Genomic DNA, 22733 nt, shown 5'->3' on the forward strand with positions numbered 1-22733 from the left:
CAACAAAAACAAAAGCTTGTGTGGTATTGTACTGTTTTTTTCTTTTTATTAGTTGAAAATGTTTTTCAGAATTAGTATAGGAATAATCCAATGTTTGAAATTTCTTGCTTTCGTTAGGAATGAAACTTGATACAACAGCTTCAAATTTTTCATAATTCCTTTCTCAGTAGTTGAGATTCCATCATCCCTATAGTGTTCTGCAAAAGCTCATGTAGTGTTTAAGAACTGGTTACTTGAATGAGTAAGGAGTGGAGACTTTTGTTCTGGTGTACAGTGGATCCTGGTTAATGGGACACCAAAAACCAGTATATTCTGGCCCAATTAAGCTCCAATTAGCTAAAGTTTTGCAGGAATAGTTTAAAAAGGTATAAAATAAGGCAAACTACTGTGTACCTAAGTAACAAATTGTACTTCAATGAAGTATAGAAAAAATTGGAACACTACCAAAATTTCTGTGGCCCTGTGCTGGTCAGGGTTGATCATGAATGTTGTGTCCTAGCTGTCTACATTATATGCATGCCAGGGCAGTATGATACACAAGTTGTTGCTCATGCAGCAGGCTTCTCGCCATGCAGCTGATGAATCCACAGGAACAACAGAGACCAATACAGTTTGGCACCAGTGGCACCAAAGGAGTTGCCAGTCAGTGTTGGACTGCAGCTCCAGAATTTTTCCTCGGGGTTTACTCCCCAGACCTTCCCCTAAGCAGGCATAGCCACAAGGCAGCGGACGTTTGAAATCAGTTTTCCTTCTACATGAGCTGCCAACTATGGCTGACAAGGTCCTTCTGCCCAAAGCAACAGATTTTAAAGTACAAATAACCTGCCCTTGTTCCTTCTGTTACTAGAAACAGTTCTGCCGGGTTTAGTAGTTAAGCCGCACATGAAGCCTAGGAGCTGGACTTCGTTGTCAGTGGCTAATTGAGATGCACACCATTGAGAGTTTTTAATAAGTAAGTAGGAGCCTGACCCCAGTGCTACCTCCTCCAGCTATATCAACATTAAGGATCCACAGCTACTACTGCAGTACTATAAAACTGTATATTAGTTCCTCATAGTTATTGAGGGAGGAATTCATTCAGCCTACGCTGATGTGTTATTTTAATTTACTGTAAATTAAAATTAGCACAGACTCCTAGTGCAGATAGAGAACTGCCTTCAAGCAGCCTGTTTCACAATTGCATCCTCCAAATCTTCATTTTAATTGTAACATTGAAGATGATTGTCAATACCTTCAAATTGTTTGGAGTTCCTAATTTGTTGAAGTAGTGAAATCCTTTCATTTTTCTCCCAGCCATTTCTGGCATCTCCAAGCCTGAGTATTTGAAACCACCGAGAGGAAAACAATTCTAAGTTGCCTGTTTGTTACTCGCCAACCATCAATGACAAATATCACAGCTCCTTGACCACAAACACGCAACTGACACTATTTAAAAGCAGTCCGTTCTAAGCATGGTTTGTCTAATGGCTGCATGATGTGCATGTGACCAGCGCTAATTAGAAAGTGTTCAGCAAGTCTCCCACCCCAATTAAGTGACAGTGTTCCAAATAATCTGGCTATTTTCTTGATTAACTGATGTCCCAATTGACTGAAATCCACTGTACTGTGCTGTAGTAAATGCCCAATATACAAGTAAATCCTATTGTTTTCTAAATAGAAAATATTCATGGAAGTATTGTTGAAGGGCAAACTTCTGCTCAGTTATTCTCCCTCTGTCCCTTCTGAGCCATCCTCCACATCTACTGATCTTCCTTTAAGGTCTTTACAGAATCATACTCCAGCTATGCTCCACTTAATAAAAGTGATTCATGAAATACTTGCTTTTGTACTCTGTGCCTCTATTAGAAATTCCAGAATACAAGTGCCATTTTTGTTAACCACTTTTTCAAACTACCTTGCTACTTTCAGTGAATTACCCTCTTCTACTTCTCTCAATTTTTAAGACTTTCTTGAACCTTTCTACCAAATCTCACACTTGACAGATAGTTGATGCAAAGCAAAAACCTATTCCAGCAGCCTGTCTCACCACTACCTTGTAACCTCCGTTCTTAACTTCAATCCCCTAGCAATGAAAATCAAATTCCATTTTCCTTAATCTGCAAACTAACCTTTTGCAATTCTTGCTCAAGCATTCCCAAGACCCTTTCCATAACAGCATGCTGCAATCTTTCATCTGCTAGACCCTCACCCACTCACGTAACTATCTTTGTCTCTCTTTAGATACTGTACCCTCTGCTCAATTTGGTGTTATTAACAAACTTTATGCCACACTCAGTCCCTTCTTCCAAATCGTTAATGAATAGTTGCAGGCCCAGCACCATTCAGTAAGTTTGTCAAACAGGACCTGCCCTTCCTGAGTCTGCCTAATGGAATCATTTCTATCATGGGCTTGTTAATTCTTAGAGCTATAGTAGAATCATTCTTCCTTTATGCATCAAGCATGTTCCTGACTCTAGATGTAAAGCTAACAGTTAGATGTGGGAAAACCAACTTCCTGTCCCTACACCTCATTTGGACAATGAATATCTGTAAAATTGAGCAGCAAAAAACAAAACAGTATTAGCTCGAGTAATGTATTTAAATAGAACACTGCAATATAAAGAAATACTTATTTTTGTTTTCCCTCTCCTTACAGATTTTTCTGTGATTGTGGTGCTGGAACACTTTCAAATCCTTGCACATTAGCTGGAGAACCTACACATGATACAGACACTTTGTATGATTCTGCCCCACCAATAGAATCCAATACATTGCAACACAATTGAGTTTGTTTATCCTGCCATTCTAATCAAATGTAACTCCAATTGTACAAAAAAAAACTCTGGGGGAAGAAATATCATTTGCTCAGATCTTCAGGAAGAATGTCATTTGTACAGCAGTCGTGTACATGTGGATGACACTGGAGCCCAGTCTGGTGTTCGGGCAGTGAAGAAAAGGAGCAATCTGCTAACTCAGGATTAAGAGAAGGCTGGGTATAAATAGCATTACTATGGACTAAACAGCAGTGTACTATCCAAGGGACAAAAGGCTACACTGGTTTTTGTACCCTAATTGCCAGCAGGAAAATGCCTGCTGACCGTATATAGAACTACAGGAATATGCTACAGCACCTATGGCAAAGGGGTACTGATTGGGTTGGTGTATGTATGAAATTGTGATCTAGCACTTCTATGTTTTGATTTTTAAAAAATATTCAACTGAGACAACTGATTTTAATGCTTTTCTCATGTAGCTTTTTTTGTAAGTTCAAGCAAAACATTGTACTTGAATGTGTCCTGTTTTGTTAGCAGAACTAGACTTGCTGTAACTATACTCATGTCCCAGTATCTTAAGTTCTTTCTATGAAAGAGAAGAAACACTAATCAATTGTATCCCTGAGCTATTGATTAATTACAGAACATGGATATGTTCTTTTTAAAGTTATTTCCATGTCAAACTTATACTTTTGAGACTGATGGGGCTCAGCATAAAAAATAAAACATCTGAAATGGTATTAGTATTTTCACCCCAGTTAAAGAAATTAAATGTTTCATTACCATGTAAATACTGTTACAATAAGTAACTTCCAGTGCCATTTTGGCAATGCTTCTCCCTGTAATGAAGCACTTAAGTATATATATGTACATATACTCAGTCTCTCCTCAATAGCTATTCATTAATGCGTATTGGTGACAGTGGGTAAAATCAACAGCTTGAAAGTGTATGCATGTACCATAACATCCTAGACTTAATATATTGTGGAGTATTCAATAACCATTATGTAGATGCTAGGCAACAATAAAAGGGTTTAATTTCCTAGGAGCAGAGTCTTATTTTTAAAATAAGCTTTATTAGAACAATTTTAAATCATGCCTGAATTCATTTGGGTTCAGAGTTCAGCAATCTTCTTCAATACGCTCTGTAGCTTGAGATGATTAACATTTGGGTCTTCCACCAAAAAGCATATTTCCCTATAGAAGCAAACAAAGATTAAGTACAAAGTTTTTAAAACCAGCTTCCATAACCTGTTATCACCCATCTACTTACTTGAAGAGTCGCAAGGAAATAGTAGTCTTCTCAAATTCTTCAGCTTTCTTGTGCCCTTTCTGAATTATTTCCTCAGGAATATCTGCTAGTCTTGCTGCATTAAATCCGTAACTTTTTGGACAGGCTCCTTCAATAAACTTGTAGAGGAATGTGATAGTTTCCTGACTTGGATCTTCACACTCATTCTCAACCATACAAGCCTACAAAGAGTTCACAATAGGGTATATTAGATCCTTTCACATTTATAAAACATTTGATACACAACGTACCTTATTAAATAAGATTCCACTCAATTTGCTGAGTGGGCTACCCAGATTTTTAGGACCTGCCACATCATTAATCTCGAGGAAAAGAAATCTGTAATCCATGGTCTGAACTACTGTGTATGTAATTCCAAATTCAAAGCAAGCACAATGGTTGAGTCCCCCTACACCCAATCAGGTCAATCTGAAGCAAGCAATAAAAACTGGCCTTGCTAATGAGATCCACATCTCCCAGGTGAACAAAGCTGCAATTACATCATTTCTATAACCTAATCCTTATGAAACAAGGCAGGACACATCAATAGGTTTGCAACATTTGGGCAGCAAAATTGGTAATGCATTCCAAACTTAGAAATGCTTGTAGTCTTTTAGAATTGTTTGTGCAAGTGAAGAAAGATTTATCAGAGCCATGATAGACCAAGTAGCATCCTATTTTGTGAACATGAAATTTATAAGATCAAAGCTTCTGCTCTCTTTGCAGATTGATACACTTACCATATGTCCTAAACTGACTGCAGAGGAATGAGAGAAATCTTCCACAAGGGAATGGTAGTGTGTTGAGAATAGAGTGCGGCACTTGGTATTTTCAGCAAGCTCTTTTACCACCGCACTAGCTATTGCAGTGCCATCATACGTTGCTGTACCACGGCCTGGGAAGAAAAGAAAAGACAACTCAAACAAAATGAAATGAAGACTTCAGTTTTACAGCTAAACCAATTCTACAGCATTTATAAATCAACAAAACAGTTTACCCAATTTTAATTTGCCAAGTTCACTTAAGATGAAGTAAGATGCCTGTACAGCAATATAATCTTGTCTTAGAAAAATGTGTTTCTAGTGAGGCAAGGGTGGGCTGAAGGTATCTATTCCAGATACTTTAAACCCTAATGTAAGCAATCTACAAATAAACCTGGAAAAATCTTCGACAACTTGAAAGAAAAACTGTACAACTCAAGACAGCTTCTGCACGTTTTGATAAAATAGAGGCTTACCAAGAAAATACAGCTTACATGTATAATAAAGGTTCACAGGACGAAATGAACAATGGCTATAGCTGTGAAATTGATTTAGGCACAGGAAACGAAGTGTCCTCAGGCTGGATAAAAAAAAACATGACATTCCCCCATAATTGGTACCAATAAACACAGGTCTAGTAGATCTTACAAAACTTAACCTTACAAGTTACACAACATTTGGAGTAAATCTGACTTAGAAGACAGTTTGGTGAAATGTATGAACACACAACCACCAATTAACTTTAAATGGTACAATTTTACAGGGAGTGCAGGAAGAGGTGCATCCACAAATTGAATTATTCAGGACCGTATATTCATAACTAAAGACAGTATAAAAGCAACTTGTTACTTTAATCTTTTCACCTACAAGCACAGGACCAGTTTTAGAGAGTACTTTAGAAAGGTCAAGGGAAAATAGTGAAATTACACATTTGAAGTGCATTTCACAGATATGCAAACAGCTCCATGACAAAATAAATGGTCCATCAATGAGTGAAATTTGCATACCCTTAAGAGTAGAATGAGAGGAATGGAATGAATATCCAGCACCTCTGACACATTCAGCATGTTCTAAAAGCAAAGCCCAACTAATACTGAATAAATGGCAGCCAAATTGTACAAGAAAATCCCACAAAAGGAGAGAAATGCTCCAGAAAACTCTTAGTGATGCTGACATTTCATGCAGAGCATTTGAAGGGATTGAGCCCTATTTTTTGACTACCAGTCACTGAGCCAAGAATATCATTCTCCCCCCCCCCCATTTACAATGCTCAAATTTAGACAGTTGTTCAAATCCTATTAATCCAAGTGGTTCCAGTGGGATTGCTCAAATCACTTAATGAGAAAAGAACATTGTTTGAAAATGTCTATTTCCCTATTATCCCCCTCAAATTGATATATTGTGTTGCACAGAGTGGGTGTTGGGGCTCTTGGGAGAAAAAAAAAAAGCAACAACTGTGTTTGTGGTACTACAGTTGGCTCTTGGCTATGGAGGAAGAAGGAACTAGTGGTTGGAAACTTAGTTTAAGCAAGCAGACAGGCATTTCCACGTTTCCACCAGTTACAAGGCATTTCTGAAGGGGAAGGAGGATGATTAGCCAGTGACTGTATTATGACATGTATAGAGAAAGGATGAGTTCTTACTATATACAAAGGCAAGTAGGTCAGAAGCTAAGAGCAGGAACTCAAGATTATAATCTCTGGATTATTTAGTGCTCTGTGCTCCCAAGAATAGGAATTGGAAAACGGGTCCAATGGCTTTAAAGACAAAGGGATGGTGTACAAGGGAGAGGTTTAAATTTTTGATCATTGGAAATGTTGGGATCTGTACAAATAGGATAGGTTTTGATTGAACCAGGATGGGTCCAATATTGTTCCAGGGAGTTTGAAACTAAATTGGCACAGGGATGGAACACAATAGATGTTCAGTTTGGAGCGAGTCTCAGTCGAATACAGAAAAACTGGCTCAGACCAGAGACCAGTAGACATGGGGATAATATGATCAGAAAGCCAAGTTGCATTACTGCTGGCCACAGGTGAGGAGGACGCAATGACAAGATACGAAAAGTCGTTGCCGTATTCCAGAACAGAAAGGATAAGTCAAGCAGTTATAGGCTTGCGAGTCCAGGGAAATTATTGGAAAAAGTTCTGAAGGACAGGATTAATCTCTATTTGTAAAGGTAGGTAGTTACAGATTTGTTGGTGGGAGGTTCCATCTAACATTTAACTGAGCTTTTGGAGAGATAACAATGTATTGAGGAGGGCAGTGCAGTTGATAAGGCAGAAGAGATTCATGAGCATGTTGTCTACATCAGAGCTTTTTCCTTACAAGGGGAGTGAGTCTATGATCCATGGAGCAGAGACAGCTGAGGGGGGAACCTGAGCATTCAATGGCATCACCGACACCAAATTCATCCCAGTATCAAAGTCCTGGGTGTCACCATGACCAGGAACTAAACTGGTGTAAGTAATGCAGCTGCAACAGTAGGTCAAAGGTTGGGTATCCTGTGGCCAGTGACAAGGCACGAGTCAGCAGTGCCATGGAACAGTCTCTGAAATGCACACACTTGCACTCGGGAGCTCGACACCATCCAGCTCAAAGTACACACATTGTTCACAACGTACATCAGCTCCTGATAAACAAGCACAAAGCCCCAGCAAGACACACAAACACAGCCAATTTGAGCATTACCCAATTCGTCCAAAAGCACGAGGGAATGCCGAGTTGCATGTTGGAGGATGCTGGACGTCTCACTGAGCTCCACAAAGAAGGTGCTTTCACCTGCAAAAGAGACAGTTCAAAACATTTCAACACCCAACCTCAAGGCATCTGTGGTAACAAGGATCAATGCATTTCCCTTCTTTCCTTAATAATTTGTGGTGGAAATAGTTAAGTGGACCCACATCAGCTGGCAAAAGATACAAGATCTCATCCCAGCAAATGCACAATCTACTCAAACTCAAATCAAAGTAATTCTTATACATTCTCTCCAAATACGAGTCACAACCTTGTTGCCTCTACAAGAAAATCATTGTGAGCTAGCAATACACTCGTCACTATCCGATACACAGATCTCAAAGTCTTTGACCCCCAGAGAGGAACTTGAAATCAAAGCTCTCACCACTTAAACTCTATGAGTAAGAGCTCAAATGTTTAAGTTGCTTAAATAATTTATTGGCCAAAGCTGCAGATCCAATCTTCCTTATCCACTGCTGCTTGTACACAGAGCTCCATAAACCAAGAAAATTGCAATAAATGTCTGATGGTGCAGAATTCCACTGAACCTGGAGGAAACTCTTGACTGGAAAAGCTCCGATTTAACAAAAAATAATAATTTAGTTAAGTGGGAAAAAACATCCGCATGCTTTGTTAATAACATTCTTTTCTTACCCGACATAATTCTATCTGAGGCTCCAAGGCGAGTGAAGACTCTGTCCACTGGGTTAAATTTGCAGCTTTCAGCAGGTACGTAGCACCCCATTTGAGCCATGATCACCAATAAGCCAACCTGACAAAACCAACCACAGGTTTCTATGTGTAGTCTCATATGTTCCATTCACACCTCCAGTTCAAGCTGCAATCATTCAACCCAACACCCTCTTGCTGATCTCTTTACCCTCTCCACTAAGCCTACTGCATCCTTCTATGCCCACTGCCATCCTGGTATTCCCTGGACAGTGCAACACAGTACCGGACTGCGGGAGGTGCTGTTTCAGGATGTGTGACATTCCATGGTATCATTACAAAGAGTGGGGAAGCAGTCCCATTAACTCAGTACTTGCTTCCTTAACCAACACCACGCACAGATTATCAACCCAAAGCATTAACAGTGCTTAGCTCTACAAAAGCGCTGCCTGCCCGCGCAAGTATTTTCAACAAGTCAGATAAGCAGTGTCTGCAGTGATTTATTTTGGGAATGCCCAGGCATAGATCTTGCTACTGTATGCTGGACTTTACTGTGCACTTCAGATTTCCTGCATGGTAGCAGCATACTTCAAGCAGATACTGTGCAAAAGGAATGTGAATGGTGCTACACAAACGATCTAGATAGCACCGCGTTCTCAAGGGTCCCGGTCTGAAATGTCAGCCGATTATTTCTCTCCATAGATGCTGCCCGACCGGCTGAGTTTCTCCAGCATTCAGTGTGTACTACTCTGCTGCCAAATCTCCCTCTTACCTGTCTCATGAGTGTGGATTTACCACCCATATTTGGCCCCGTTACAAGCAAGCAGGAAGCTTGCTGGTTGCTGCGACCATTTTCCAAACCTCCAACATCCTCACAGCCAATCACCACATCATTCGGGATGAAATCGCCCAGGAAGGTTCTTAAGATACATGGATGCCGCGAGCCTCTGAGCTCCAGGAACGGCCGGGCTTCGCCGCTGGTGAACGATACCACGGGCCTGCACATGGGCCCCTCGCCACTCTGACTGTAGTGTGTTAGACTGAGCAAGACATCTGCAAGAGGAAAAGAACCAAGAATGAGCAGAGTTCGCAGCTCAAAGGTCTATGAAATGCACCAGCTGTAGCAAAGAGGTTTGAATCTTCCAGTATTTGGCAAATCATTTTTGAGAAGTATTTTAGTTAAAGGTTGGTAGAAATTTTGAATAGGCAACTTAAGTTGCATCATACAGGAGAAAATGGATTGAGATGCCATTCAAATGACTGAACAATTCTTTGAACTCCTCCCTCACCCACCTCAAGTTCAGTGAGGGTAGTAAGTCGTATCATAAGTCCCACCTTAGAGTAATGCAAATGTGAGCCAACCTACCAGCCACCCACACAGGTCCTTAAAACTGATGATTCTCACAAGCGGTTTGCAAGAGGCCATTACTTGAGCTTTGGGGCAAATACCCTGGGCGGAGGAAACTCGAGGTGGTCTAACCGAAAGAGTTTACCGCAGAGGCCGTTTGAGGTTTTGAGCAGGAAGCTGTAGTTTGGATAGGCAACACAAAGACTCACCATAATAAGGGCATCTCTTTGCAAGTTGGGACTATGTGGTGCATATAACACATTCCTGGCTATTGTACTATCACTAGCTGGTAGTTTGATATGCAAAGGTTGGGACAAGTACAGCAGAAAAAAAATGTTCCGGAGGCTCTGCAGTCAGAAGTGTGGGCACTGTTGTGGTCTGAAAACAAGCAGGGTGGTCATCTGTGGTGGCCATTAGAGAAGGTACCTTGACCCAGAACAACTATGGTTCAGCAATTTGGGTTAACTTCAGTGATTCACAGCCGGAAGTCAACAATAATTGGACCATACACCAACAGAGTCGCGGCAAGTCATCTGGTGGAGCTGTCACTCAGCTTACAGAGACGCCCATATTTTGACGAGCCTTTATCTTGCTTACCCAAGCCACAGCTTCCTGCTCCCAAGCAACTTGAAAACTCTTCAAACTGTTCAAGGAGCTTAAACAAATTGGGAGTGGAGAAGTTTGGCTAATGAACTACTCAGGGCAGACAGGATGGCAGAACATCTGAAAACATTATCTTTATCACAGCTACCCTAAAAATGTGACTGATAGACAGGGTACCGCTGCGCTAATGGGAGACTGTAAATCAAACTGTGTAATAGAATAACTTCCTGTTTCAAAACAAAGATTTTCAATTAAGGTAGTGTGAAAGACAAATAACTGTAATAATTTTTGTATCTTAATTCAAGCAATGAAAATTGAGGCATGATAACTACTTCCCTGGTTAGCCAATACGTAGTCCAGGATTCAGCACTGGAATCTCCAAGGCTTCTAAATTTTTGGATGGCAGGTGTTAGCAGTAAAATGATGTTTTTACACCACATCCTGTATTAATCCCTTTGTCATTTAATCGCTAGTATCTTCCAGCACCTTACAAACCTTTGGTATTAACCATAATCAAAGACCTCACCCATCCCAGACATTCTTCCTTCTCCCCTCTCCCACCAGGAGGAAGATTCAAAAGCACGGAGGCACAAACAAGGATAGCTTCTATCCTGTTCTTATCCGGCCAATGAATGGTCCTCGAGTAAAATAAAATGGATTCTTGACCTCACAGTCTATCTTGTCGTGATCTTGCTCTTCATGGTTTATCTGTACTGCACTTTCTCTGCAGCTGTTACCTTTATTCTGCATTGTTATTGTGCTACCTTGTTCTACCTCAATGTACCGTGCAATGTTTGATTTGCATGAACAGTAAGTAAGACAAGCTTTTCACTGCATCTTGGTAGATATAACAAACAAACACCGATGTTGTCCTCTCCTCCCTTCCCGCCGCCCCATGAACTGGCTTAAAATCCGTTGCATCCCCAACTCTCTACAGTGCTGATGAATGGTTCCAGAAATGTTAAATCTATGGGGCTTGGACCTTCAAGGACAATTTTCCTGTCCTAATGAGCCAACTGGCACTCAAAAAGAAGAACTTGTATTGAAGAGCCATTCCAACAGCTGCCTCAGCCGGTGGAAGAGCCGAACACAGATCCATAATGAAGGGTTGTGGAGCTTCCTCTGAGGCAGTCTGCCAGCTGGTTTAACCAGAAGAGAGAGCGGTACCAAGCAACACCAAAGTCAACGACCGAGCACAACCGCAGGAGCACCCCACACCCCCACTTAGATGGGACAGGACAAAAGACGTTTCCTCCCACAGCTTTCAGCACACCTTAGGCCTCCCACGCCCATCCCAAGGAGAGTTTGTAAAGGCAATATTCAAATGCCCAAGCCAACGCTCGACTCACCAAGGACGGCAATGCAGTCCACAGCCGCCTGCCAGTCTTTGTAGTTTTTGTCGAAGTTGTAGAACAGCCTCCTCATGCAGTCCTGTAGGGCAGCATCCCGCCTGTCCTCGGCACTGCTCATCGTGTCCAACAGCTTCTCGATGGCTTTGGTCCAGTAGCGCTTGAAGCCCTTCTTGGTGGATTTCAGCTCGTACTCCTCGGGCACATGGCGGTCGGCCACGGCTTCCGGAACCTCCAGCTGGTAGCGGTTCCTGCCCGTGCCCCAGTACACCATGCCGCGACACCCCAGCCTCTTCCGCTGCTTCTCCAGGTACTCCCGGAGGCTGGCGTCAGTCTCCTTGATATCAGCCAGCGCCTGATCGTAGTCCGGATCAAAGCCGGACTTGGGCGTAATTACTCCAGTGTTTTTCGCCTTCTGGTGATCGAAGGCCGTGTCCCACCTCTTCAGCTCAGCCGACAAGTCCGGGAAGAGGCCTTCGGTGCCGCTACCCTTCAGGCTCAGAACCTGCCTCAACAGCTTGGATTTGAAGCCATCAACGGACGATTCCATGACCTGCAGCACCTCCTGGAAGATTTTGAAACCCTCCAAGGCAGAGAGGAAGTCAGTAATCTTCTTCTTGCTGTACGTCGTCTCCTCGTACAACACCGCCCGGCTGTCGGGATGGTCCTTGCTCTTCAGAGGCGAGCCAATGCTGTGAATTCGGCTCAAAAGCCGCTCCAGGTCGGGCACCTTTCTCAACAGCTCCAGCACCTCAGCCACCTTGTCTGGCACCGCCATCAGGTCCTCGACGGCGTTCAGGCGGTCGTCAATGGCGGGGGGGTGGCAGAGGGGGGCGCACAGCCACTGCTTCAGAAGGCGCTTGCCGAAGTAGGTGCAGCAGCTGTCCAGCTGCTCGAGCAGGGTGCCCTCCCTTGTGCCCGTGGTGCTGTTGCACAGGATCTCCAGGTTGGTTAGGGTGACCCCATCCAGGACCAGCCGCCGTCCACTCCAGGCCGAGCCCGGTGACCCCTGGGCCCCCGTGTCCACTGGCACGTACTCCTCAAAGTTAGCCATGGACAGGAGCTCCTGGTCGACCAAGCACTTCTTCAGGTAGAACACGCAGGCACCGAGGGCCGACAGGGCCAGCTCCCGCCCTTCCGCCGGGGTCAGGCCCAGCGCGTCCGACTCCGACACCATCTTCCGGATGGCCGACGGCAAGGAGGCGCCCGGCTCCTCGCCGAAGTAGCCCTCCTCCGCCAGCACCTTTAGGGTCTTGGAGGCATCCCAGAACTGGGAGCCTGCCTGCAGCGTCTCCTGCGCGGCAGAGAGGATGCAGCCTTTCAGGACCCTCCTGGTCTCCAGCGAGGGGTTGCCCCTCTCGGTCAGCACTTGCACCGGGGCGTAGTGGGCCACCAGCATCCGGAGCCTGGAGCAATGGCGGTCGTCCTGGAACTGGCCCAGCTGGAACTTGCCGACAGAGGTGTCGACGAAGCAGACGCCGTAGCAGCGGGGCTGTCCCGGCGAGTCGCCGTTCACCGCCTCCCGCAGGCACAGGAGGTACTTGTTGCTGCTCTCCGAGGGGTTGCCGTCCAGGACGCTGTACGTCTGCGTCCCCTGCGTGATGATCCGGCACACCTCCCGCCGCACCACGCGGTCGAACTTGGTGGGGTGCGCCATCGACCTGCAACGCGCCTCCATCATCTCAGGGGTCTCCGTCTGCTCCACCCGCGCCACCTTGTAGCCCTTCTGGACCAGCACGTCGGAGAAGCGGCCGAAGGCGATTTCCGGGAAACCGGAGTGAGCCCAAGTGCCCTTCATGTACATCAGGCCCAGCTCGTTGACGGTTGTGACAGCGTCCATGTGGTAGAGCTCGTAAAACTTGCCGACCTTGTAGAAGATCACGGTGTCGAGCATCTGGGACTTGAGCTCCCACCACCTCCGCATGCCAGGCGTACACTTGCTCAGGAAGTCGTCTGGCACGTACAGCGAGCAGCGGTCGTAGTCAGGGTGGTCTTCCCTTCGCCTTGTTGCATCCTTCCTCTTGCCGGGTTTCAGCCACTCGAGCTTCTCGTGGTCCCACACTGTCGCGGTCGAGGCACCGCCCAAGCCACCGCCACTGGACTGGCACTCGAAGGTCTCTGGAGCAGAGAACGCTGACAGCTTGGACTTGGTGCCCGAGGACACTGTGGCTGGTCTCTTTGGAGCTTCCGGGGGAGAACAAGACGGAGTCTTTGGAGTGGCTGAAGTCGCACTGCGTTTGCGCTTGAAGGGAGTCTTCACCGGACTCTCCGGATCGGTCTCCGTTTCGGGCTCACTGATGTCATTCTCATCGACCCCACTGCTGCACTCCTCGCTGCTCCCCTCCTGCTGGTCTGGTTTAAACTCCTCCTCTGAGCTTTCGACATCACTGTCTGACTCTACCACAATCCGCCTCCTTTTGGCCTTGACGCAGGCTGAACGTGTTGCCCGTGACGACCGTTTATTTGCTTTATTCTCATCTTCGCTGTTATTTTCTTTGTCTTCCTCGCTTGCTGTGGACTGACCATCGACCTAGAAGGCAAGACTGCAAATTTACTTGTTCTTCTGACTATCCTAAACACACAACACAAAGCTGGGATTTGTCTACTGCTGCTAAAAGACCCCTAGGCCCGATCATCTATGTCAACCAAGACGCTCATCTGCATGAATCCCATAGCCCTCCACTCCTTTCCTATCTGCATCCAAATCTTTTAATTTTGAAAACCACTGTGATTATACCCAAGTCTACCACCTTCTCTTGTAGCTTATTTCATATACCCACTCTGTGGAGAAAAAAAAAGTTATTAAAAAAAAGTTGCTGTCCTTTAAATATTCCCCCCTCTCTACATTCCCTGGTTTTAGACTCCCCTCCCTGGAACCCCATGCACTCCAACTGTCGAGACAAGTTGGGCCATATCAAAACCCTTGCCAAAGGCTGTGCAGAGGTGCAGAGGGACTTAGGAGTCCTCGGGCAAGACTCCCAGAGGGCTAATTTACAGGTTGAGTCTGTGGTAAAGGCAGCAAATGCAATGTTGGCATTAGTTCAAGAGGAAGAGAATATAAGAGCAAGGAGATAAGGCTGAGCCTTTATAAGACACTAATCAGGCTGCACACGGAGTATTGTCAACAGTTTTGGGCCCCATATCTCAGAAAGGATGTGTTGTCATTGGAGAGAGTCCAGAGGAGGTTCATGAGGATATTCTGGGAATGAAGGGGTTAACATAAGAGGAGCACTTGGCAGCTTTGGGCCTGTACTCACTGGAATTTAGAAGAATGCAGGGGATCTCACTGAAACCCACAATGTAGAAAGGACTAAATAGGGTGGACGTGGGGTGGATGTTTCCTATGGTGGGGGTATCCAGAACTAGAGGGCACAGCCTCAAAACTGAGGGGCCACCCTTTAGAACAGAGGTAAGAGGATTTTTTTTTTTTTTATAAATCCTGAGAGTAGTGAATCTGTGGAATGCTCTGCTACAGACTGTGGCCATGGCCAAGTCCATGGGTATATTTAAGGTGGAAGTTGACTGATTGCTGATCGGTCAGGGTATCAGTGAGAAGGCAGGTGTATGGGGTTGAGTGGGATCTGGGACTAGCCATGATGGAATGGCAGAGCAGACTTGATGGGCTGAATGGCCTAATTCTGCACCTGTGCCTTATGGTCTTATACCACATGGTACACCCCCCAGTTCGCAAGGGTTCCTCCACAGATATTTCCAGCAGTTCAGTAGCTGCCCATCACCAAGGTTAAGCACAGTTCCCTCTCTCGCAGGGCTCTGAGTTTAAAAACACTTCCTGGATACATTTAACAAATACACCAGGGCACCATTGCAGTGTAGCAGTTAGCACGACGGTAACACTGCCCGGGGATTCTGGAATTCAGAGCTTAATTCCGGTGCCGTTCTGCAGCGAGTCTGCGCGTTTTCCCTAGGGCATGCGTGGGTGGGCTTTCCCTGAAAGCTCCTCCCTCAGTTCATAGGTCATTGGAAATTTACCCACGATTAGTCTTGGGTTAATCATGTTTATCGGGGGATTGCCGGGGAGGCATGACTCGGAGAGCTGAAGGGGCCTACTCCACTGTGTAACACTACCCACCTAGACCCTTCTCATTAAGGTAAGCCCAGTCGATACTGGAAAATCTGAAACCTGTTATTATAATAATTTTATTACTTTTACACCATACTGTTACTTGCTACATATCTGCTCTTCCAAATCCTACCACCTATTTAGAAGGCTATATAATCTCAGAATGATCATCCTCTTCGTTATTTATAACTTTTACCTGTAAACTTCATTTGATGATCCTCCAGCAGACCCTCTCCCCCAGCCCCAATTCCACTCTCATGCTCTCCTTTTTCAGTGGAGCTACACTCCTTCACACCTCCCCACCCAAAAATCCTGTCACCCAGGAACACGGAGCTTCCCGCAGCAACTTACACAGTATCGCAAACCCACCTGCTTATTAATGCTCCGTCATCACTCTTAAAATGCAGTTAAGCCCGCCAACCCTCTCATGCTCCCCCATAGGAACCATTGTTCACACACTTGTGAATGGCACATTTGATTATTCACCTACCTCCATTCTTGCACCTTCATCGTCATCATCACTATCTTCATCTTCTGGCTCAGAAGGTTCAGAGCACACTGCCAACTCTAAACGCTTCTCTCTCGGTTTCTGAAGGGCGTTATCTGCATCAACAACTGCTCTGCGGATCTCAGGCTTTCCACTAAAGTAGACGCCACCTCTCTGAGCCTCTTTACAATCAGAACCTGCAAGATCAAAAGATCTTTCACAGAAAATCATCCAGCAACTTGTTGGCCACGAGAGGTGGGAGCAGAATTAGGCCAATTGGCCCATCGAGTCTTCTCAGTCATTTCACCAAGGCTGATCTACATTCTCCCCCAACCCCATCCTCCAACCTTCTCCCCCAACCTCATCCTCCAACCTTCTCCCCATCACCTTCCATGCCTTGACTAATCAAGAACTTATCAACCTACGCTTTAAGTGTACCAAATGACTTGGCCTCCGCAGCAACCCATGACAATGAATTCCAGATACACCACCCTCCAGCTAAAGAAATTCCTCATCTTCATTCTAAATGGATTGGCAGCTCAATATTCCAGCTTTGCACCGTTTCAGATGTGATAGATTGGAGGGATGGTGGGGGAGGTGGCATTACTAGTCAGGGAAAATGTTACACAGGAACAAGGTGGCAGTGCTTGATAATTCAACAAGTTTTCAAAGTAAGCAGGGTTAGCTGTGGAGACACCGTACCAGGATAGATCTGCAGACAAATGTTTTGAAAGCAACGTACTACGGGAGGAGAAGCAAAGACCAGAAACACCAGGGAAAGAGAAGGGGGCAGGTGAGGCAAGGTGCAATGTGTGGATTTCTGAATCAGTCAATCTTGGCAATGTTGTGGGAAGGAGTTCGAGAACAGCAGCGAGGAAGAACAGGTGAAAGTGGATAGTGTTGTTAACTGACCACAAAACAGAACAAGGCCATGGGGCTTCTTGATAAAATCTTAATTGACTCATGACCCTAATCCCCACCACCACCTCTCATAACCAACATATATTCCTTAACATCCCCTAGTTATCCAACTTAGATGTCTAATACCAGACGGCTTGCATTGAACGAGAGAGGGGGTAGGTTCAAAGGGGATTAAGAGGGGCAAGTTTTTTTTTTTAAACTCAGAGTCACAGATACCTGGAATGTGCTGTCTGGTACCGTGGTAGAGGCAAATATATTAGAGGCTTTTAAGAGACGTTTGGATAGGTATATGGATGCAAGGAAGAGGAGGGTTATGGACATGGTGTAGGTAGGAGGGATTAGTGTTTGGGTGTTTTTGATTTGCTTTTTAGCTGGTTCAGCATGACCTTGTGGGCCAAATGACCTGTTCCTGTGCTGTACTTTCTACGTTCTAGATTTTCAAGATTAATTAATACAACATCAACTGCTAATCACAGAATTACAGGCTTCACTTCTGAAGTTACCAACAGCACAGCCCAGGGCGCACTTGAACTTCTGCTCACAGCTCAGGTTTGACCCAGACCTCTGGTGCTCTCCCCGTGGAGTCTGCACGTTCACTCTGTGACTGTGTGGCTTTTCCAGTCCCTCCCATATCCCAAGCTTTGGACGAGGTACAGAACTGAGCAGAAGTCTCAGACACATATACGCAGCCAGTACTGCAGTACTTTTACGTATTGCACTGTACTGCTGCCACAAAAACAAATTTCATTGCAGATGTGAGTGATAAGCCTGATTCTGATTTAGGTCTCTATTGTGGACTGAGAGTGGGAAGGGGACCAGGAGAGGGGAATAGTGGTTGGGAAAAGGAGAAAGGGGAGGGGAGGGAGTGGGGAGCACCAGAGAGATATTTTGCAATGATCAATTGTTTGGGATCAAATGGCCTTGCCTGGTGTTTCAGGGCTGGGTGTGTCTACACCTGCACCAAACCCACCCGTCACTCCTCCTCTGCCCTGTCCCACAACGCTCCACTCTCACTATCCTCCAACACCTTTTGCTCCTGCCAGGTTTACAAACACACTTTCCACTCAACACTAACAAATACAGTACTGAAGAAAAGTCTTAAGCACCCTATCTGCCCATGTACTGTGTGTGGCAACAAAAACACCGAGGGACGTTTTTGGGCATGAAACAGTATGTTTACAGGGAAATAAGGGGAAATTACATGAGCCAAATGAACGAAGTGACCTCCTTTTAGACTGTAAGACACAGGAGCAGAATTAGGCCATTTGGTCCATCAAGTCTGCTCAGCCATTCATCACGGCTGATCTTTCCTCCCCACCCCCCAGCCTTCTCCCTTTTGATACCTTGGCCAATCAAGAACCTGTCAAGCTCTGCCTTAAATACACCCAACAGCCTGGCCTCAACATCTGCCTTTGGTAACAAATTCCACAAATTCACCAGTTTCGTAGCGATACAGTATTAACAAAATTATCCACTCAGCACTCTCTCCAAGGCCAGTACGCCCCTTAGGTGATGCCAAGAAATGCACAGGTCAGCACTTCATTAACCTCAAATTAATTTCAGCACAAGATCACCAAGCCTGCTTTGACAGCCATCCAGCTTTACACCAGTTGGAAAGCATTGAATATGTGGAATTCAGAGCACAACACAGACTGCGTTGTGGTATGATTTTGGATAGACACTGGAGAATGGGATCAGAGGTCTGATGTTGAGCTGGTAGTTCTACATCATCAGCAGTTTAACCAAAGTGGCAGGAACAGCTGTCGAATCAAGTTAGCAAATTGATTTACACCAATCTCTTGTAAAAGCTATTTTCAAAAAAAAACATAAACTAGGATAAACAATTAAGGCAATCTTGCCAATATTACCCACATCCTGAGAACATGCAGGAGGGAAACACTGCACTGTTGGCATAATATTCATAACTGCATACTGATAACTCATTTCTATCAAAGAATACTAAATGAGCAGTCAGATCAAGCCTGCATTAAGGGTTGAGGAACCTCTGAACTCACAGTTTAGGAAATTTTCAACTGCGGACTGCTCCAATTAAAAAGTAGTTCTGTCATGGCTGAACTACTAAAGGATTAATGCAACCAGAAATCAGCACCAAGTTTTCAAAACAATATGGATGCTACCATCAGTCAGGTCACAGGAAGATTTTGGGTTAAGACAAAGACTTTAAATTTAAACAGTCTACAAAATCCAAACAATTGGATGCTCAAAGAATCTCAGGGTTGTAAGTATGTACTCTGACAATAAGTTTTACTTTCAACATGATCACAATACGTGTACACAGGCTTGAACAAGTAACTCAACAATCCTAGACATGAATGCATTACCAGGAGGCGCTCAAACATGATAAACAAATGCCAGTGGAAACGTGAACTTCAGATCTTGTAGCATAACAAAGATCCTACGTGACTCTACACGAATTGTCAGGGAAGTTCTCAGCAAGCTGATACTTTCAAGGAACCCAGTGCATATTAACCCATTAACATCCAAACAAATACCTCAAACTCATTTATCAAAGGACAGCTGTACATTGCAATTAAGACTTTACTAATTTGGGCTGTGTCTGACATCATGTCCCAGCAATGAAAGAATAGACTATACCTCCACAGAAGTAGGCATTGTATATCCTGGTTCTTACCTGTGAACATCTTTACGTACTTCACACTGACCCAGCCTCTTGTTGGAGGTTGATCGAAGAACTGGACATGAATACGAAGAGACTTCCCCTTTCCCCTGAGATACTCCTTAGTAGTGGGATGATTATAAACCAGACTTGGCCACCATGGATAGCCTTCCATCTTGGCCCACACTAGATCGCCAGGTGTAAAGTCACATGTTTGACTGCAAGTGAACAGGACAGTACATTACCCTTTGTACAACTGGCCTTACTTTTGCCAATATTTTCACACGGCATCTGTGGGCTGTAAATTTGTCCACATTGCCAAAGTTGCTGCACCAAAACACAACCCCGATTACATTTTATACAACACGAGATCCACAATCTCAAGACCCCAGTTACTACACCAATAGGTTTCAGGTCTCCTTGGGGCACCAAAACCTCAAAAAAGCAACATCCAAAGACCCCCTCCCCCAATGCAGGTCACGTTATCCTCCCACAGCCGGAGGTACATTAGTCCCACCCTACCAGGCTCAAGAACAGGTACTTCATTTCAGCTACTGGTTCTTGAACTGACCGGCAAAACTTTCATCATAACAGATTAACAACACTGACCACTTTGGTTATTTTACACTGGAAAATTAGACTTTGTTGATTTTGTTCTAATTGTGTCCTTTATTGTAAAAAAAAAGTCTACGATTTTATATTCAAATGTATGTTTTTCTTCAGGATGCTATTTATATAGTGGAAGTTGCTGCAAATAGTTTTTTTTCATTGCATTCAGGTACTTGACCATACAGAGCACATCATAAACACCACGAGCCACGAGGTAAACGCAAAAGTACAGGAACTTTATATTTCTGCTATCTTCCAAAAACATTTGTCAGTACTACTATCCACATGGCTTTACAAACAAATAGAGACGGTTTTCCCAGTTATCCCCTTTTCCAAAGGCTTATCACCATACCAGGGACCCTACAATACCACTGGGCAATATGAAGTTTGTAGCCGTTTCCTGGACCAACAAGATCAGATAATAAACGCACGCATGGAAAATAAAATCACAACGAGCTCATGTTTTGCAAAGCTCACCGAGCCGCTCAAAGCTGCCAGCGGCCTCCTAGGCCTCCGTCTGTTTTCTGCCACTGAGCCGGTCAGAGACCAACCGTGAACCCACCTCCCTCCGGCCCATATTCCCACAGAAAGCGCTGTGCCTACTGCCCGAACCGGAACTCTAGGCCTTACCCCAGGGTGGTCGCCCGGGGGCTCGCCGCCTGCTTGCGGGCTGTTTTCGCTTCCCAAGTGAAGGAAGGGCTGGAGGAGGCGGTAGTCCGAAGCTTCTTGGGCGGGCTCCGGCGGGTCTTGCCCGCTTCGCTGTCATTCTGCTTGACCGCTTCCCTGGCAGAGGCACTGTTGGCCTTCTTTGCGGGCGCTGCGATGGTCTCGGGTCCCGACCTGCTACAGGTGCTGAGTGGCGGAGACTTGGTAAAGAAGCTGAACAAGGTCCGCTGCTTGGCCATGGTGCAAGCGGCGCGGAACTGCACCGCAATCCGGTCCCCACTGCTGGCGGGAAAAAGGAACGCAGGATCAGAGGAAGAAACACCGCATGTTGCCCCAGCCAATCAGCGATTAGCACCGCCCCCTTTTCGTGGGACGGGCTGTATGTTCCCGCGCAGCCTGACTGACCAATACCCCGCAGAAGAGGTTTAAGAACGGAAGACTTAAGTTTATATTTCATTTTGAAATGCTTTAATATCATAGAATCACATAAGAGTTATGAAGGGAAGGAAACTATTAATCATGTGCCAATCGAAAAAGAGGCACTCAGCCTAATCCCGCCTTCTCACACTAAACTTAGAGAAATATACTGTGCACGGAAACAGCGAGCTTCATTTTAACCCTTCATTTCTTATTTTTATTCTCCCACCAGACTTTACACTACTACAATTTACAGTAGCTATTTTAATTACCAATCTACATATCTTTGTAGTGTTGGAAACGGGAGCACCTGCGAGAGAGGTGGTCACAGGAGGCTGCAACTTCCATGTTGATAGCACCCAGGATGAGGATTGAATCCCCCCGTTTTAGGCGCCGCGAGACGGCGACTCTACGAGCTGTGTCTTGGTTTCGTTTTATATATCTGATGAAGGATTTTGCCACCCTTCTGGATGCCAAAGAATTCTCATATGCTCTCTTAACCTTTTACAAATAATTTATTATCCTCTGCAGAGGGAAACGGTCCTTTTCTATTATTCATGACCCTTCAACCCGAGGGGTCCATCTCGACCACGGTGCCCACCCGGCTAGATCCGATTTCCTGCATTCAGCCCATATTTCTCTAAGCCCCACCCCTCCATCTATCTATTCAAGCGCTTCTTAAATGATACAATACCTGCCCTCAAGCATTTTTCTGGCAGCTTGTACCACATACTTACCACCCTCTGTGTGGAAAAGTTGCCCGCAGTGTCCCTTTTAATGCCCTCTAGTTCTGCTTTCTCCTGCCCTGCCCTGCCCTGCCCACCTTCTCTATGCTCCTGATAACTTAAACATTTCTATTAGGCTGCAACACACATCAAAGTTGCTGGTGAACGCAGCAGGCCAAGCAGCATCTGTAGGAAGAGGTGCAGTCGACATTTCAGGCCGAGACCCTTCGTCAGGACTAACTGAAGGAAGAGTGAGTAAGGGATTTGAAAGTTGGAGGGGGAGGGGGAGATCCAAAATGATAGGAGAAGACAGGAGGGGGAGGGATGGAGCCAAGAGCTGGACAGGTGATAGGCAAAAGGGATACGAGAGGATCATGGGACAGGAGGTCCGGGGAGAAAGACAAGGATGGGGACCCAGAGGATGGTTGAGGGGTATAGTCAGAGGGACAGAGGGAGAAAAAGGAGAGAGAGAGAAAGAATGTGTGTATAAAAATAAATAATGGATGGGGTACGAGGGGGAAGTGGGGCATTAGTGGAAGTTAGAGAAGTCAATGTTCATGCCATCAGGTTGGAGGCTACCCAGACGGAATATAAGGTGTTGTTCCTCCAACCTGAGTGTGGCTCATCTTTACAGTAGAGGAGGCCGTGGATAGACATGTCAGAATGGGAATGGGATGTG

The 22733-nt window shown here is 45.1% G+C and overlaps 2 protein-coding genes across 2 annotated transcripts in view; one reads left to right on the plus strand and one right to left on the minus strand.

Annotated features, from left to right (window-relative positions):
- Window positions 1-3795, plus strand: part of fbxo11b (F-box protein 11b) — a 146101-nt gene extending 142306 nt beyond the window's left edge. The window contains exon 23 of the mRNA XM_072264950.1: window positions 2636-3795. Coding sequence (XP_072121051.1) covers window positions 2636-2765 — 130 coding nt within the window. The 3' untranslated portion in view covers window positions 2766-3795. The remainder of the gene's footprint in view (window positions 1-2635) is intronic.
- A 14-nt stretch (window positions 3796-3809) lies between these two features.
- msh6 (mutS homolog 6 (E. coli)) lies at window positions 3810-21232 on the minus strand. The gene is made up of 10 exons (XM_072264948.1): window positions 20877-21232; window positions 19653-19855; window positions 16082-16275; window positions 11511-14040; window positions 8983-9263; window positions 8196-8313; window positions 7497-7586; window positions 4785-4939; window positions 4027-4226; window positions 3810-3950 (listed from the first exon to the last, which is right to left on the minus strand). The coding sequence occupies exons 1-10, from the start codon at window positions 21149-21151 to the stop codon at window positions 3869-3871; spliced, it is 4128 nt and encodes a 1375-aa protein (XP_072121049.1). The 5' UTR covers window positions 21152-21232; the 3' UTR covers window positions 3810-3868.
- Window positions 21233-22733: the final 1501 nt, after the last annotated feature.

The sequence above is a fragment of the Mobula birostris genome, chromosome 8 (assembly GCF_030028105.1).
Source record: "Mobula birostris isolate sMobBir1 chromosome 8, sMobBir1.hap1, whole genome shotgun sequence".
In the NCBI taxonomy this organism is placed as follows: Eukaryota; Metazoa; Chordata; class Chondrichthyes; order Myliobatiformes; family Myliobatidae; genus Mobula; species Mobula birostris.